Source organism: Theropithecus gelada, chromosome 13 (genome assembly GCF_003255815.1).
Source record: "Theropithecus gelada isolate Dixy chromosome 13, Tgel_1.0, whole genome shotgun sequence".
Lineage (NCBI taxonomy): Eukaryota > Metazoa > Chordata > Mammalia > Primates > Cercopithecidae > Theropithecus > Theropithecus gelada.
The window spans coordinates 7,583,939-7,602,397 of NC_037681.1; the positions used below are offsets into that span (position 1 = coordinate 7,583,939).

General features: G+C 49.5%; 1 protein-coding gene across 1 annotated transcript in view; it reads right to left on the reverse strand.

Moving 5' to 3' along the window:
• Window positions 1-18,459, reverse strand: part of SH3RF3 (SH3 domain containing ring finger 3) — a 371,252-nt gene that overhangs the window by 157,029 nt on the left and 195,764 nt on the right. The window contains exon 2 of the mRNA XM_025353961.1: window positions 1,023-1,298. Within this exon, the coding sequence (XP_025209746.1) occupies window positions 1,023-1,298 (276 nt within the window). The remainder of the gene's footprint in view (window positions 1-1,022; window positions 1,299-18,459) is intronic.

Sequence of the window (18,459 nt, forward strand, 5' to 3'; positions counted from 1 at the left end):
GAACACAATGACTTCTTGGCATCTAAAATACCGTGAGGCTGACATAAGGGAAGAATTGCCTGTGTAGGGAGGTGGGAAGAATGTTGAGTGTTAACATTAGAGATCTGCATTAAGATTCTGGCTTTGTCATTTACATCTGGGGGCCGCGGGGAGCAGGTGTAGGAGGGGCAGGGGATGGAGGAGACACAGGAGACAGGACATGAAGATGGAAAGGAGGAAGGGGAAGCAGGAGGGAGAGAGGACCTAGCAACCAGCCTGGATAAGTTACAAAGCCTCTCAGACCTTTGGTTTGCACATGGAGAAAACAAGGTTCCAACTATTTCCCCTGGAACCTGGGATAGCTGTAAAGACCAAGTGTGAGCTTGTTGGTTGAGCACTTGGTGCAGATAATTATTCAACAGCAACTGCCAGGACAGCCAGAACCAGTCTCTTCTGCACCTCACCCAGCCCTCCTACTCAACTTCACCTGTCAGTACTATTTCATTTGCTCCCAAATGTTTGCTTCACAGGGCTCCCTATGCACCTGGTTGGCCCTGCCTCAGGTGCCCTACAGGACAGGGCTGTGATGCACGGATGTGAGGCCCCAGCTGTCACCCCCTATGAGCTGACCAGGGTCTCTGTAGCAGCTTCCCCTGATAAGCCCCTCTCGTGGGACCTCAAGAGTCCTGGAGAGGCGTCATTCTGCCACACCTGCGTCAGCGCTTAGACCCATGACTCAGGTTAACTGAGGGTTCTGCTCTTGGTGCTGATGGAGGCTCATATTATCTCAAGCTCTCATGTAGCTCTGAGCTGGAGCTGTGTGTCAGGCTGCTGCCCTCCATAGCATTCAACCAAAAAAACTACCACCCCATTCACAGAGGCACAGGGAGGGAGGCTGGGTCATTTGCTCAGGGTTCTGGAAGGAGCCAGGATTCAGAATCTGAGGAAAGGCACTGTCTGGCTGCAGGCCTGTGGCTGGGAAGAGCCCTGAGTGGCACAGAGGCTGCACGGGCTGGCGGGGCCCACCCCAGGGCCCACCTTACCTTGGTGAAGGTTAGACAGTCCTTGTCTTGGTCTTTGTCCTTCATCTCGAAATCATAAAGTGCTTTTCCCTGGGGCGGGGCGTGTGGCAAGGGCTGGATGCACTGGATATAGCTGGCTGGGAGGAAGCCCTGTGTGCCGTGCAGCTCGCCATGGTACCACTGTTCATCCACCTTGCGCCGCAGGACGATGATGTCCCCCTTGTTGAACTTGAGGTCGCCGGGTTCCTTCCCCTCGTAGCTGTAGAGGGCCTTGCCACAGGGAAGCAGGCAGGGATTCTGCAAGCAAGAGACAGCATGTGGTCAACGGGCAGGCTCCTTCCCAGTGCCCAGAGTGGATCTGCCGGGGCAGGCCGGGGCTTCCCGGGGGCTTTCTGTGTCCTGGGGGTGCATACAAAGTGCCCCACAAGTGGAAAATATTTTAAAGAAACAGCCTGTCACAGAAACACGCACATACCGAGGCCCCACCGAGATAAGAGGGTCCCCATCATAGCCATTCCTCCTAAATAGGATACTGTCTGGGGCCTTCCACACAGACCACCTCATTCTGTGCAGAAAGGACTCTGAAGTAGGTGCTGGCTTATCTTCATGTACAGATGGGGACACTGAGGCACACAGAGGGAAGGTGACTTTCCCAAGGCGCACACCTAGGAGCAGTAGGTGGAATCTGAACCCAGGGGGTCTGGGCTCAGAGTTTCTTACCCAATACTCTGCTGAATCACTTTCCATTGGTTCCTATTTCTCAGGCATTTTAGTCTAAGAAGCTGCCAGATTTCTAGCAAGTATCCAACAATTTTTTTTTTCTTTACTTCTTCTACGTAATAGTCACAGCAACTCAGAGCATGCTCCAGGGGTTGAAGCTGAGCAGCAGGCATGCATGGCATCCATCGTGCTAAGCGTCCCACTCAGCAGACTCATGGCCAGCAGCACACACACGAGGACGATGACAAACAGCCTGTGTAGAGCACAAGAGCTGTGCCCAGGCACAGGGGTCCTAACAAGCAGTCCCCGGCCATCACAGACCCCCAACCATGACACACAACTTTCTGCTGCGTGTACCTGTAGCAGTCTGTTCCAGAAGTACATTTTCAAGGGCATAAGACTGTATCCTCCTAACATGAGCGATGTTCTTGTATCTGTTGGAGGAAAACCAATCTGTCTGCACCTGTTCTGTCATCCTCGGTCTCAAACCATGACTAGCTCTGAAATCCAAACAAGATTCTAGGCTGCTTCTGCTTGTCAGCGATAAGGAGCCTGTCAAAGAATCCCGAAACTGATGTGATGTCTTCGTCCACTTCCTGGGCTTCTCTTAACTGGCCCTGTCTCATCATGACCATCTGGCCACACGGGCCTCTCTCCCTTTCCTTTATGGGTGGCCAATACCCGCTCAACTGTGGGAGCTTTGTCAGAGGTCAATCCTGTGCCAGAGGAAAACCAAAGGAAAGCCCTGCATTGTCCGGGTGTCAATACCCAACGATTTTCCTACCAGAAGCCGCATTTTCTCACCAGGGCTGCCTATGCCAAGGAGTTCTTCAGTATTCGAATCAATCAATAGAAGCACAAAAGCCTGAAGCACTAGTACATCGAAAAACTATTTGTGGAGGACTTAATAGCATGTTGGCAACTCAATCATTCTACATTTATGTTTCAGCAACGTCAAACGACAGCAGTTAAGAGAGAGCCTGCTGGCAAATTGACAAACAGCCACCACTGACCAATTAAACAGTAACACCAGAGGATTTTTCACTGCAGAACTCGAAGAGAAAAAAAAATCCGTTTGCTTCCAATAATACTCATTCTGGATAGCTTTGTAGTGCGAGCACAATAGTGTGTAACGAGCCCCAATTTTAGAGAGTGGAGGCAAGGGGTAATTTGCAAGACAAGCACTGTGATCAGAAAAAAACTGGAAGGGGCAGTTGGCTGCAGGCCATCAGAATAATTCCACTGCCACACAGGGGCCACTCAGCCGCCAGCCAGGGAATCTCAATTTGGGACAATTCTGTCTGAAGATATTTTTGGCTATCACAACCGGAAGGTGGGGTGCTACCAACATGTAACAAGTAAAAGCCAGGGACATTGCCAAACACCCCGCAATGCCCAGGACAGTCCCTGCTACAAAGAAAGACCCGGCCCAGAGCATCAGCAGGTTAAGAAACCCTGGTCCAGCCTGTTTGGTTAAGTTTACAAAAAAAGACAGAGTAAGGTTCCTTGTTCTAATAGAACTTAGTCTACGAACACTTTAAAAGTTAAATATAACATGTATTTTCATGATGGGAGTATTTTCACTATTGGCTACATGGAGACACTTAGATATCTATCAAGGTAAGCGGTTTTAAAGGGATGGTAAGAAAAAAAAACATGCTGTGAAGTTGAAAAACCAGCCTCAACAAGATGCACACAAAAAAGCTTTGCTTTGTCAGGGAATGACTCCATTTCCTTTCATTCCCAAATCACAGGGGTAAGGCTTAAAAGCCGTATTATAAGAGCTATAGAATCGGTGGCTGTTTGGTGACTTTTGCTACCATTGGTAACAACTGCGGGCAGGAAGGGCCAGCTTTGCACCTGCCTCCATGCGGCACTCCCTTCTGCAGCCAGCTCGTGCTATCTGAGCACACACACCTCCCTGCAATGCCCCTGTGAGAAGGGGACACTGTGTTTCCTCCCCGGCCTCCCCACCATCAGCCTTCTCTAGACTGGTTGACATAAAGGCCCCCTGAAGACACCACTCACACCCACACTGTGTAACTGCGGCCCCGACTTAGGTAGTGTGGCAGGGAAAGCTGGGGTGTAGGGCCAGAGAAACTGAGGCACCTTCCACCAGGCAGCCTGGGGCTGTAGGCCACCGCCCAGGACAGAGGCACTCTGTGAGGCACACACTCCTGATTCACAGGGGGATTCTGCCCTTCATGAATTCTCCGGAGGGACCATGGCCTCACTGGCATCAGCACTGTGGCCTGCAGGTCTCCTTGATGCCCCCCTTCACTGTCGCAGACCCCAGCTTGACCTGCCTCTGTGCCAGTGACCCTCAAATCAACCTGTGCCTGTGATGTCCTTTCTGATTAGCAGACTTGATGTAAACCCAGATGCCTGCTTGCCTGCTCTGCTGGACATCCACAAGCTCCTAGAGGCCGTCGTCTGTCCCTCCCAGCCCTACCTCCTGTGGCCATGGAATCCCCACTCAGCTGCTGGGCAGGGACCTTCAGTCACCCCTGTGCCCACCCTTTCCCTTGGCCTGGGCACTCCTCCTGCCAACTCCACTTCTGAGGTCTCACCCAGAGGGCCGTGCACCCTCCCCCTCCCACTGCCTTGCCTGCCATCTATCCTGCGCCCAGTGCAAACCTCCTCCAGTGGTCTCCTGGCTCATCAGCCTGTCATGGGCTGGATGCCCAAATGCAGGGCCAAGCTCACACACCTGCTACTTATGAGCTTCAGTGGCTGCCTGCTGACCTCAGGGGATCCGAGCTCCTCGGCACAGCAGCCAAGGTCCCCTAAGCTGGCCTCAGCACACCTGCCCAGCCACAACAGACAGCGCCCTCAGTCACAAGAAGTCTGTGCTTCTGGAACCTAGAACCTGCAGGGTTTTGCAGACAGAGCTCCATGCTACTTCCTCTGCCCTTCTCACTCCCTCTGAAACCCATACTGCTCCCCCATTACCAACTGTGCCCTCCTAATTCCATCAGCCACTCACCAGCCATCCTAACTCTATCAGCCACCTTCCTAATTCCTTCGCTTCTATGCCACCAAGGCCCCCAGGACGAGGCTGTGCTGTTCACCCTGATGACCTCAGGCTCCAGGAGTGTTCTCCCTGCATAGCAGGTCCCCTCTATGTGCTGTTAATTCAAAGGCACTCAGGTTAGTCCTGAGTCAGGCCTGGATGGGGATGCAGGGGGTAAAGTTAGAAAAGAAGTATCTGGGACCGGGTATGGTGGCTCACGCCTATCATCTTAGCACTCTGGAAGGCTGAGGATGGAAAATCACTTGAGGCCAGGGGTTTAAGGCTAGCCTGGGCAACATACTGAGACCCTATCGCTAAAAAAAAAAAAGAAAGAAAGAATTTTTTTTTTTAAATAGCCAGACTTTGTGGCAAGTACTTGTAGTCTCAGCTATTGGGAGGCTGAGGCAAGATGACTGAGTGAGCCTGGGAGTTCGAGGCTGCAGTGAGCAACGATCGTACCACTACACTCCAGCCTGGGTGACAGAGCAAGACCCTGTGTCTAAGGAAAAAAAAGGAAACCAGGGCAGGAGTAGGGCAGAAGCAGGGACAGACTAGAGACTGTACTCCTGGCCACCACTCCACAGGCGGTGACCCACCTGCTGGCCCCAACCCACCTGCTGGCCTTGAGGCTGGGACTGAGAGCATGACTCTCGGAGCAAGCAAGCTGTGAGAGCATGCGGGCTGCAGGTGGGGCCTGTTTGCCTTGCTGGCTGGTGAGCCAGGAGGAGAAGTGGAGAAGGGTAGGGGAGAGAGAAGGCGGGAGAGAGAAGGCAAGAGAGCCCCCTGTATCCCCATCTCAGACTGCCAGACTCAGATTTGACAGAGCAAAACCAAGAGGGGGAATGAATCTTTTTAAGATGCAGGACACATTTCTGAGGGAAAAAAAAAAAAAAAAAAGAGTTAAGGAAGGTGCCGAGAGGCAGTTTACTTGGAGGAGCAGCAGCAGCCAGAAACTGGATCTCATCAGGAAATGCTCATATGGGTGACACCCGGCACCTCCAGAGTCTTTCATCTTCAAAGCTCTTTATAAGATTAACTAATTAGTGCATGGAAGGGGCCTAGGGCAGGCAGATGCTATTATGGGGGAGAAAAGATTTCTGCCGATTTCGCAGCAGCAACCCGGAGGCCTCTATGTCCCAGCCTCCACACCCACCCAGGAGGGTGGCCAGCTGCTCCAGAGCCTGTTTGCTTTCTGCCCACAGACGCGTTTGCAAGAACTTCTCACACTGTGGCGTGCTCCCCTTTAGAGGAATTTCATTCAAACATTGTCACTAAGCCACCATTATTTGGGCTCAAGACATTAAGAAAAAGAAATAAAAGGAAAAGGGAAAACCCATCTGGGATGCCTACAGGACAATTAACACCAGCCACCCCTGCAAGGCATTAATAATAATTAAAACTTATAATGTCAATTTCATGGCTCATTACTCAGATGTGGCACACACATCTTCCTCTGGGCTTAATGTCCTACCCGTGGAGACGGCGCTCACGTGGGCACAATGGCGCCATCTCTGGCTTCTACTGGAATCAGGCACGTGGCAGCAGGCTCTAATGAATGTGCTCCTGACAGCCCTGGGTGGGACTCTCAGGCAAGCCATACCCCTGAGCAAGGGCGGGTGCCAAAGCCGGCCTGCAGCGTGGGGAGGGCACGACCCCGACTGGCCTATTCCAGACCTCCTGGCAAGCTGGGGTAGAGAGCGTGGAGCACCGGCTCCCTGTGTTTAAGGATGCAATCTTTCCAGGAGAGCACTTGCCACGGCTCTCGCTACCTGCTTTCAATGGAGGGCCCCCTCCACGGTTAGCCCATCAGGACAGATTCCCGCCTGTTTTGCTCACTGGTGGATCCCCCGCTGCTGGCCTGACACAGATCACACGCTCGATATATCTTCGGAACGAATTAACACACAGACTAGCAAACCAGTCCCCTGGGACGGGGGCCTTGGCTCACAGCTTCTATCTGGCCCATTATTTTTCCCAAAATATGAGATTCACGGTCCAGGTGACCCAAGATCCTGTTGCTAACAGCAGCTGGGCCTGGAGGAATGGAGAAAATCCCAGGGATGGCTGATGAGGAGTGGGGCATTCCAGCCAGAGGTTCAGCCCATGCAAAGGCCCGGAGTTACAGATGGACACAGGGCCTGCCCACGGGCAGTCTCCAGACCTGTATAGCACAGCATGTGGCCAGCTGAAAAGTGTTAGGAAGATGAACACATTCGTCCACAGGCCCTGAAGGGTGAGACCCTAATCGTACACACACCAAGCACTGCAAGGTCTGATAATGCGGCAGAGACAGTTAATGACCCCCTGATACCCACTCTCTGCTTCTTTTGTCTGGGAGAATACTCCAAATTTCAACTGAGGTCAAGCTTCCAGCAGAAGCCTTCATTTTCCAGCCTTGCCTGCCTCCAGGCAGCCGTGGGTAGGTGTCCACGTTTCTGTCCACGAAATGCAAGTCAAAGTGATTCCTGCACATTCTGGAGCATGTTTTATAATGACTCGCATAAGGAAATCTGTCTTCCCACGGGCTGCATGGTAGATATGGTAGGGTGGGCCAGTTTTTCCATCAAACATTATGCTCAAAGGGGGAAGAAATCTGGGTCTTGGGGTGACCTTGCAGAACACACCCCCGGACCATGAAGTAAGAAAAAGGAAACTTGATCTTATCTGAGCCATCACGTTTTGGGATCTTATTCACAGCTTAGCCTATATTCTGACTCATTCAGGAAGTCTCAGGTGTATTTACAATTTCTTTAGCTCGTAAGCATTTTTCAAGCCAAGGCATTGACTCTCATAGCACTGCTGAGGGTTATCATTTATGTGCTGTCATCTTTAAATAGCACTTTCAACTCAGAGACTCTCAGATTTAGAAAAGGCACGACTCTTGGCCTTACCTTATTTTAAATAATGTATTTACCAGAGTGTACCCCATCTTTCAGTTCATAGATTTAATCTGCGATGAAGAAGTTTGTTACTGTATCACACTGCAACCAGAGGTTCCCAGGTTTTCGTTTTACAGATAATGAGATTTCGAGTTCCTTTGTCCCTTTTTCTCATTCAAAACTGCTTGTTGGGTCCTTTTTCTTTCGTCCTCTCTTTTCTTCTGACAGTTTCTTCTTTTCCCATATTTGCACACTCATTCGTCCAAGAACTGATGAAGAATTGATGAAATAAGACAAAGGAGGAAAACACAACTTGCCCTTCACATACAGGGTGACGAGGCCACTGCTAAGCTGCTGTGTGGGATGCAACTGTGAAGACATAAATTGTCTACAGCCAAGAGCTAGCTGCCTGTAGCAGTTTCATGTTGCAGCCAGATTAGAGAGGATTTAAAAGCAAATTTACTTTTCTTTTTTTCTTCCTTTTTTTCCTTTTCCCAGACTTTGTTGTGGCCTGTTTCCCTGTTGCATCAAAGCAGCGGTTAGGTCATCTGCGGTGGCCTTAGGAAGCACCTTTTGACAAAGTACCTTGGGCTTAGTTTTCCCATAAACTGGAGATAATCAAATCTGCCCTTCCATGTTTCTTAGTATGTCGAGAACAAAACTGATGATACGTAAAGAACTTTGTGTCTCCTAATGAAGAAGGAGTTATAAAGAAAAATGATCACTGACTACTTGCTGAGGGAAACAGATGTTCCAGGACATCGGTGCCCGGGCCAGGAAAGGCAGATGCTTCTAAGTGTAGGAAGTGGCCAGTGGTGATCCCTCCCCGTGCACTGCAGCAGAAGTTAGATGGGAGAACTGAGGACCACCCCTCCAGCATCTGCACACATTCGCTGAATAAGTGAATTCAGCAAAGAACCGATGCACAGTCCTTGGGTGTAGACCCTCTCTTGCCCTCAGGGTTGAGGTATGTGCTTCTCTGGGTTCCAGCAGTACTGGGGCTCTCATCCCGACCTCGCCGCTTCCTGTCCTGAGCACCTCCTGTGTGCCCGCTGCTCCTACCTCTACCTGTGAGACCCACAGGATCCTAACAGCAACCCTGTGAGCTTGCCCTTATATTATCTGCACTTTACAGATAGGAAATTGGGGCACAGTGAGGTCCAGTAACTTGCCCAAGGTCCAAGAGGCAGGACTGGACCCAGGTGGTCTGACCTCTCAGCCTGTGCACTGCTGGCTACACACATCACCTCCTCAAAGTAACACAGCCATTATTTAGCTGCTACTCCCCATCAGACACTCCTGATAGCTGATTACTGCTCACAGGACTCCTGTGAAATAGGAATTATGGTCCTTTTATAAGTGAGAAAAAATGCAGCAAGGTGGGCAAATTCCTCAGCATCACAGAGCATGTAATCGGGCAACCAGCTTCCAACCACCTGCCTCCTCCTCACTCCCCCAAAAGGCGAGGGAGGCCTCTGTGGAGCCCTGATAATTGTTTAATTATGGAAGGAAAAGGGCAGCTGTGGGTCGGTCATCCATTAGGCCAGGAGGGTCCAGATCTGTTTACATTTATCCAGTTCGGAGATGCACTGCTCACTTCCTCACTTTCTGGGAAGACAGCTCCCACGCTGTGAGCTGGTATTTGCAGCGTTCTAGGCATGTTCTGATAATGTGTACTTACAGGAGCACTTGAGCAAGTCCCCAGCAACCACCAGGCACCTTGAAAAGTGCTCCTGTGATCCCTCCCAGGGAACAAAGGCCTCGCTACCTGCAACCCCTGCAGCCCCACCCAGGCCCTCCAGGACCTGCATCCAGCTGATTCCTGGCCAGCCCCATCTCTCATCTTTCAACTGGCCCTTTGGGCAGCACACTCACCAGGGCCTCCTTCATGGGTGGCCTCGGGTCAGCGGGGCCTTGCACTGGGGACCTGGATCTCCAGCCACCTCAGAAGACCAAGAGGACAGGAGGGAAACGAAAGAGGGGACTAAAGGCAGAGGATTCCTTGTAGGTCCTTATTTCAACCCAAACCAACTACCACATCATCTTAATATATACACATTTTTCACATCATTATTTTCATGTTACCCCTCACCCCCCCCCCCCCCGCAAAAAAGCTGACCCTTGAACCAACATGGGTTTAAACTGCAAGGGTCTACTTATGTGTGGATTTTTTTCAATAAGTTATACTGAGTGTGCCCCCGTCCTCTGCCTCCCCGTCCACCTCCTCTACCTTTTCTCTGCCTGAGACAGCAAAGCCAACCCCTCCTCCTCCTCAGCCTACACAACGTGAAGATGATGAAAATGAAGACCTTTATGATGATTCACTTCCACTTAATGAATAGTAAATATATTTTCTCTTCCTTACAGTTTTTTAAATAACAATTTCTTTTCTCTAGCTCGCTTTATTATAAGAACACAGTATATAATGTATAGTTCTTCCAAGATATGTGTCGATCAACTGTGTGTGTTATCAGTAAGGCTTCTGGTCAACAGTAAACTCTTAGGGGTTGAGTTTGGGGGAGTCAAAAGTTACATGCAAGACTGGGCGCGGAGGCTCAGGCACTTTGGGCCTGAGGCGAGTGGATCACGTGAGGTCAGGAGTTTGAGACCAGCCTGGCCAACATGGTGAAACTCCATCTCTACTAAAAATACAAAAATTAGTCGGGCATGATGGCACATGCCCATAATCCCAGCTACTTTCGAGGCTGAGGCAGGAGAATTGCCTGAACCCGGGAGACAGAGGATGCAGTGAGCCAAGATTGTACCACTACACTCCAGCCTGGGCGACAGAGTGAGGCTGTCTCAAAAAAAAAAAAAAAAAAAAAGTTATACACAGGTTTTTGACTGTGCTGGGGGTTGTTGCCCTAACTCCCGCATTGTTCAAGGGTCAAGTGTAATACAAAAAGGTAAGAAAAAATAAAGTATCTGTGAGCATCTGTGTAAAAAAATAAGTTTCCCTAAGAATCTGGCTTGAATGACAAAGGAAGGAGACCTGTGTTAGAACTGGGTCCCCAGCGCTCGAGGAGTTTTGAGGGTGGCCATGAAGCTTCTTGCTGAAGAGCCCAATTCTGCCACATCCTGCCTGCTCTGTGGGTCAGTTTCCGTACCTCCAAAAAAAGCGTGCTAAGTATCTGTCTCACAGGTATCCTAAATGTGAGATCGAATGAGTTAATACAGATGAGTTACTCGTAACAGAGACTGGCACACCGTAAGTACCAAAGGATGGTCTCCTGTTAGTAGCAAATAACTTGCAACTGGGGAAGCCACGAGACGGCAGCACACAGCGTGTTTACTGAAGTTCTCCACATCATGTGACACACAGACTGGCAAGCTCCATCAAAAACAGAAGGAGGCCAGGTGCGGTCGGTCGCTCATGCCCATAATGCCAACACTTTGGGAGGCCGCGGCAGGCAGATCACTTGAACTCAGGAGTTCCAGACCAGCCAGGGTAACATGGCGAAATCCCATCGCTACAAAAAACAAACAAACAAACAACAAAAAAAAAAACTAGCCAGGCGTGGTGGTGCATGCCGGTAGTCCCAGCTACTCAGGAGGCTGAGGTGGGAGGATCACTTGAGCCCAGCAGGTTGAGGCTGCAGTGAGCAACCTATGATTATGCCACTGCACTCCAGTTTGGGTGACAGAGTGAGACCCTGTCCCAAAAAAAAAAGAAAAAAAAAAAAAAAAAGGAGGCCTTAGCAAAACAAACTTGACCACCAAGATAACCCACCTGGTAGCATATGGCATATGCTGATAGCATATGGCACAGCCATTCAAGAAGGTCCTAAGAAGGAAGGTTCTTCCACCAACAGATGATGGACTTCCTAGCAAATGTGCTAAAGGCTCAGGGAAGCTCCACAGACCTCCTGGGCAGGGTGGAAACGCTGAGGGTGATCCCGTGACCAGGGGTGCCTCCAGGACACCCGCCCTCGCCTGTACAGTCCCTTATCACCATTTGAGGAAAACATTTTGCCATATGTGAGGGGATGGCCACGGTGCAAGGTGCTGGGGACATCACACACAGGAGGACCTAGCCTTGGGTGCAGAGAAGTTATATGACAGATGGGAGCAGGGCCACAATGGGGCCGGCAGCCCCAAGCGTCCTGCACCCAGGGCTCCTGGAAGCCCTGCTGTGGGGAGAGAGGAGAGGGTCCCAGGACTAAGGGAGCCCAAGCTCTTACCTCTCAATACAGATAGGTCCAGAGGCTTTTACAAATCTTTAAATCATGTGGCCAATCTCAGGAAAAAAAATCACCCAATGAGTCAGTTCGTACCTCCCTCTCTAGGAAGGCATTTAAGATACATAACATAAAAATGTGAAAACTATAAGTCCTGAATTTACATTTAGGATACTCAATAGGATTTGCTATCATGTTAAAAAATGTTAAGCCTGGATCAAAGCATACCTAATGGTTTGGGCTTATTTCACGTAGATACTGCATTTGCCTGCTTTACACTGATTCTGTAATTTGCTGCCCACAGAGGATGAGGTCCGGCTGTCAGGGATGCAGACTGCCCTTGGCCCTGGGACAGGAGGAACTCAGCAGAATTCTTCACTGCACCAGGCGCTGATGGATACGGCTGGAGCAGGAGAGGGTCCCTTGGCATCCCATTTCCATGTTGATTTATAGAAATCCTTAACTCCAGATATTTAGTTACAAAACGCTTTGTCAACTTGGTAATGGAAATCTCCACAAAATTGGATGTTGCAGTTGCTTTTATAGACTTAAGGTGAACTTCATAAATAAGTTATTAATGCAAATAGTCTTAATGCAGAGAAACAAACAAACGCTCTCCCGATAGTCTTAATGCAGAGAAACAAACAAACGCTCTCCCAAGTCGCCGCAAAGAGCATGTGCCTCAACGTGCTGGAATCATCACCCTCCCTTGGAAATTGGTTCCTTCGAGAGCAGCCTGCAGGGTACACGAGGCCTCACAGTGAGCTCTCAGCACGTGCTAGCCGTGGGCACGCCAGGACATTTGTTTGTACTCAAGGGAGAATCTCACTGGTGGCAGCTTCCCTTCCAAATGTATTTTGCATGCTAGTGAGTCAATCCGGTTATTTTCTGTTCTATCTGTGAGAAATTTGTTCTTGAAGACTTCACACTTTAATGTGACTTTGTAAACTCATTTTAAAGTAAAAATGGGTCTTTGGTTGTCGTTTTACCTAGTCTAGAGAACAAGACGGCCTTCCCAGCATGGCACCTCTTCCCCAGTGAGGGAGAATCCTTCTCCTGCAGGCCAGCTTCTGGGCAAGTGGTGATTTTTGAACTTCCTAAAGTAGTAAGTATTTCTGACCTTCTTAAGATATTAAATATTTTTGAACTTCCTAAAATATTAAAGAGCTTACTAGGCCTGCCTGAATTTTCAAAACGTAGGAAGAGGAATATCTTCTACGCTAAAGCTTTTCCTGATGGGTTCCAGATGTTGCCAGTCACTTAAATCAACCTGAATGTCTTGACAACATTGTGCTCTGAGTCTCACCCACATATCCCACTCCCAGCCCCCAAGTGCCTTTTTATGTTGAGTTGCTTCATTCATAAATACATCTTTCACATTCCTTTTATGCTTTCAGGTTTTCTAAGCATTTTCATAGGCTTTGTTTAACTTTCACTCTTATCCTCTCTACAGCCGCGTAAGGTGGGAAGTGGTTTTGGGACATTTATGCAGTTAGTCAGCAAATTGGAATGAGTGCCCGTTACTTGCGGGGTATGGTTCTGGCATGGGGTTTGGGAGTGAACAAAACGCTCAGAGGTCCCCACCGGGTGGAGTTTATGTTCCAGCCAGGGGGCAGCAACAAAACATAAAAATAAGTAAAATCTAGAGAATATCAGAAAGTGGTTAAGTGTTAAGGGGACACATAAACCAGAGGAGGGGACACGAACGCTGGGATGGGGATAGGGTGAAATCTTAGAACGTCGTCACCAAGAAGGTAACTCAGCGACACGTGGACGAGCGAGGGCTAGTGGATGAGCACGTCCCAGCCCTGAAGGGCACGGGGGGCACTAGAGGAGCAGAGAGGAGGTGGCGTGTGGAGGAGGCACGGGCTTCCCAGGGTTGGCGCTGTGGAAGGGCTGGAACAGCCCAGCAGAGACTCAGAAGGAAATAAATGTCATTGAGAGTTTTCAATGTGGAAACTGAGGCATGGGGAGAGGATAAAGAAACACCTGAGAAAACATGCTAAAAAGAGCCGTTCTCGTGTGGGATGGGTGATGGGCTGTGCCCCACAGTCCCCACAGCTGCTCCTCTGAGGTGTGTAGGCCCGAGAACTCTAGATCAGGAGCAAGGAATGGGTAACACCCAAGGATGCTGCAAAATGTCCTGACGAGTCTGCTCCAAGAACAGGAAATGTTCGGTTTTGAAGCAGGGAGTGGTATTACCACGATGATCCTAGGCAGAAACCAAACCGTGTCTTCAGTGATCAGGGAGGACGTGTGAGTCACCAACGCAGTGATGTAAATGGCGTTCTCAGAGCCTCGCACGGGGACGCATGGCCTGGGAAGGCACGCAAAGAGTTAAAAGCAGAACCTTTCCAGGAAGGTCAGCCTAAAAAGCAAAGAGAAAGGGACTCAGGGGCTTCTCAATAAAAACGCTGGGTTCCGCCAATATGCAGTCCACCTGTCTCGGAAGTGCTATTGAGGGGAGCAAGTGGCACCTAACATTCTAGTTGGAGAAGGAGAGAGAAACAGAGGCAGGAACAAACTCTTTCAGCAGCCTCCGCGACCCGTCACCTCCTGTTCTTACGAGTTAAAGAGGCACATTTTGCAGCTTTTTCTCCCTATGTGTCACTTTTTCCCCTCACATCTGCATTATTACAAAGTGTGACTTCCTGTCACCATGCCGCCATCCCCCATTGGAATCAGTGCAGGGGACACCGTGGCTGCCTCACTCCATCCCTGGCATCCCTGGAGTGGGTGGGGGTTCCCCTGCTGGCTGGCACCACTAGCACCCTTCCTTTAGCCAACCCACTCTGTGCCCTTATTGCCAGAAAAGTCAGCAGGGTTCTGGACCAACAGGAAGCCAAGACACCCACACGGCTTTGTTTCCTATGGGAGGTACTCTGATGATGAGGTGGTCTTTATTTTTTTAAAATATATATATATATTTTGAGGCAAGGTCCCACTCTGTCACCCAGGCTGAAGTGCAGTGGTGTGATCATGGCTCACTCAGCCTCGACTTCCTGGGCTCAAGCAATCCTCCCACCTCAGCCCCTCAAATAGCTGAGACTGCAGGTGCATGCCACCACACCTGGCTAATTTTTTCTATTTTTTTGTAGGGATGGGATCTCACTATGTTATAGCCCAGGCTGAACTTCTGGGCTCAAGCAATCCTCCCACCTTGGCCTCCCAAAATGCTGGAATTACAGGCGTGAGCCACTGAACCTGGTTTTGAGATGGTCTTTAAATGCAGAATTGTCTGTGATTTGAGGAAGCAACTGGACTTTCCTAAAGTCTTAGAAACCTGCCTGCCACCTTAAAAATGTAACACATTACCACTTGTCAGCAAGTACTCTGAACATGTCCCCATTATTAATTCTTCTGAACTTCATAGCAACCTTAGGAGGCAAGTATTATTTTTGGTGATATCATTGTTATATCATCATAATTATAATTATTAACATTATTATAATGGAGACATTATTATCTCCATATTATCTCCATTTTACAGTGGAGGAAACTAAGTCACAGAGCGGTTAATTAACGTGCTCAAAGTCATGCTGCCAATACGTGGCAGAGCTGGGATTTAAACCCTGGCAGTTTGGTTTCAGAGTTTGTGCCCTTATCTTCTATGCCAGCAGTCAGCAAACTTTGTCTCTAGTGGAGCGAGGTGGCTTTGCAGGCCATCAGTGTTAGCTGTAACTATTCAGTTCTGCCACTGTAGCAGCCAGAGCGCCATAGATTCCATGTAAATTAGTGGGTGCGATTGTGTTCCAATAGAACTTTACTTACAAAAACAGGTGGGGGGATGCTATCTGTGAAACCTCACTTTGTATACTGTAAAATGTGATCTCAAGTCCAGGATGACTGACCAAGGTTAGGCTTGTTCTATTGTGTGTTTTTAAAAGCAAGAATCTCAATAGATTCACTTTCTTAACATCTGATGCTGAAACCAATACATCACATTGATCACATTCAGTTTCTCGTGCATTGCAGCAATGAATGTATCCAGCAAGGATAGGCTAGGGCTTTTTTAAAAGGTGAAACTCATCACCCTGAACTTGAATTCTCAACGGCAGGCAGGAGAATGCCTGAACCTGACAGAAACAGATAAGTCCATCATTCCTTCCCAAGGTGCAGGCCTGGTGCTGTCACGAGCAATATCAACCCTGGGACTTGAACTAGGGCTGGAAACTGAGGTCTCTCCTGGAACACACTGAGGCAGCACTGGAGCTGCAGAGCACCAGGCAGTGAGCAGCTCTGCACTCACGCACATTCCCCATCCCAGGCTGCTGGAGAGGAATGCATGACCCAGCAGGCTAGGCTGTCTTCTGCATCCTGCTGATGTAGGGACCACCAAGGTCTCACTGTCACAGTTTATTTCCTCCCATCAAAACAGTTCAAAGGAATCCATTGGTTTCTGATCATTCATTCTATAAGGCAATAAACACTTCAACACTTTGGTGAGTACACAACTGACATGCCGTGCACATTAAAAAGGGTGATTCCGAGTCTTATTTCTCATCACCCAGACTAGCACCTGTGCCTCTCTACACACTAACCCTGGAGGTGGGGTGGCTGCTCCTGGATATGCTCTGTAGGAATCGCTCAGAAGGGTGACTCATCACCCCATCCTTTCCCGCCTGGCAAATGAGAGGATGTTCCACCCACGGGGCAGCCCCGGCTTCCTTAGCACAGCACGGTGAGCTAAGAAAGGCAGAACTGTCTAGTCCAGGGAGGGCTGAACTGCGGGGAGCTCGGGACAGGAGTAAGCTCTGTTCCTTACACATCCTGGGACCCCTTAGGGGCAGAGGCAGACAAGGAGCCTTGTGCTGCTCCTGCTGCACTCAGCCTCAAGCTCATCCAGGAAGACCTGCGCCCAGCTCGGGGTGCTGGAGGAGTCGCGGGAGCGTCAGAGCTGAGCTACAGGTTAAGAAGGAAGGAGCAAGTGCAGCACCCCTGGGTGCAATTCTCAGAACACAGAATCAGGAGGAGGAGCTCTCTCAGAAGAGTTGGGGTGCCAGAGGGAAACAGGTGGATCAGCAGGTTGCTTCTACCCTGAACTCAGAGAGGCAGGACGGTCTGTTAGGGGTCCCACGGGGCAGCTTGCAGAGGGCTCCAGGCCGCAGACGCTTCCCTCTCATGGGTAAAGCACCTCTCTGCTGCTGTTTACCAGTAGCCTTGGCCAGTGTCTATGCTAAAGAGAAGCACCCAAAAGACTGGCAAATACATGCAGTCTTTTCTCTTTAGCTAAAGCAGAAAGGCACAGATTTCCGGTAACCGCTGCTCCCGGGCTCAGCGGGCATCCACGACTAGTCACAGTCAGTCACAGCACCAGGAAGATGCACCAGAGGATCCGCCAGGAGCTGAGGGTGCAGGCAAACTCCTCCAGAGAGGCAGGGGTCTCTCCTCAGGGGAGACCCCAGGGGCATTACATGGTGCCCCCGGCAAAGATCTGAACACGAGCCTTTTAAAAAATGATATTCATATTATATTCATTCAATCAGTCACCAGGTATTTATCGGCCACCTAATATGTGCCAGACATGGTTCTAGGAACTAACAAAATAGATAAAGAAAATAGAAACAAAATAGATAAAAACATCTCTACCTTAAGGGAGCATACGCTTTAGAAGGGGGCAGAGACATACACAAACTATTAAAAATACGCAGTATAGTGAAGACCGTAAGTACTCCAGAGAAAATACTTCCAGAAGGGGACTGGAAGTGGGGTGGCGGTTGCAACTTTAAATTCAGGAGGGTGAGAAAGAGCCTGAAGGAGGGGAATGGGGAGCCCTGAGGTTTTGGGAGAAAGTGCTCCTGGCATAGAGAAGTTGCAAACCTGGTTAAGGCCCCAGTTCTCACACTCCAATCAGTTCATGATGCAGAACAAGGGGAGGGAGAGAAGCGGAGAGGAGGGAGACAGGAAAACAGGCCAGGTGGCTGTTAATTGATTGCAAATGAGGAACTCATTTGATGGCCAATTCCTGAATCTTGCTCTGGCACCCAGCCCTGCGGGACAGGCGGGTGGGGGTCTGTACACAATAATCAGGAAATTTCAGCTTCAAGAAATAAGACACCCAGCATTCCCCACGCTCCAGGAAACAGATCCAAAAGTGAAGGATGGGGAAGAATGAAACTGCCTTTGAGTTTATCTCCTGGCTATCTTGGAAAGAACTTCTGCTATGCTGGAAGGAAAAGCTGAGAAGTCCTTTTTAGATTTTGGGCGAAAGTCAACAGATACTTCAATAACTCCAAACACCTGGCTTTTCATATGGACTTAGACCATGAACTAATGCATGACACAACCTTTATTCAACACACACTTCCTGGGGACCTCCACTGCACACACTGTGCAAGGTGCCAGACACAGATGAGTGACTCGTAGACCCTTACCAGAGGAATCAGTCCCTTAAGAGGGATCCTGCTTATTGAAGAAACCCAGGGTGAGAGGACACACACCTCTTTAGCAGAGTGTGGGGAATGATGGTGTCCAGTTGTGTATCTGTGTATGTATCTGAAGAATCTTTATCCACCCATCTCTCCATTTATTTGTTTATTCATCCATCCATCCATCCATCACCCCTCAATCTATCATCTCTCCCTTCCGACTCTCCCTCCATCCATCCACCACACCTCTATTGATCCACCATGCGTCCATCCATCCACTGACACCAACAGTGACTATCT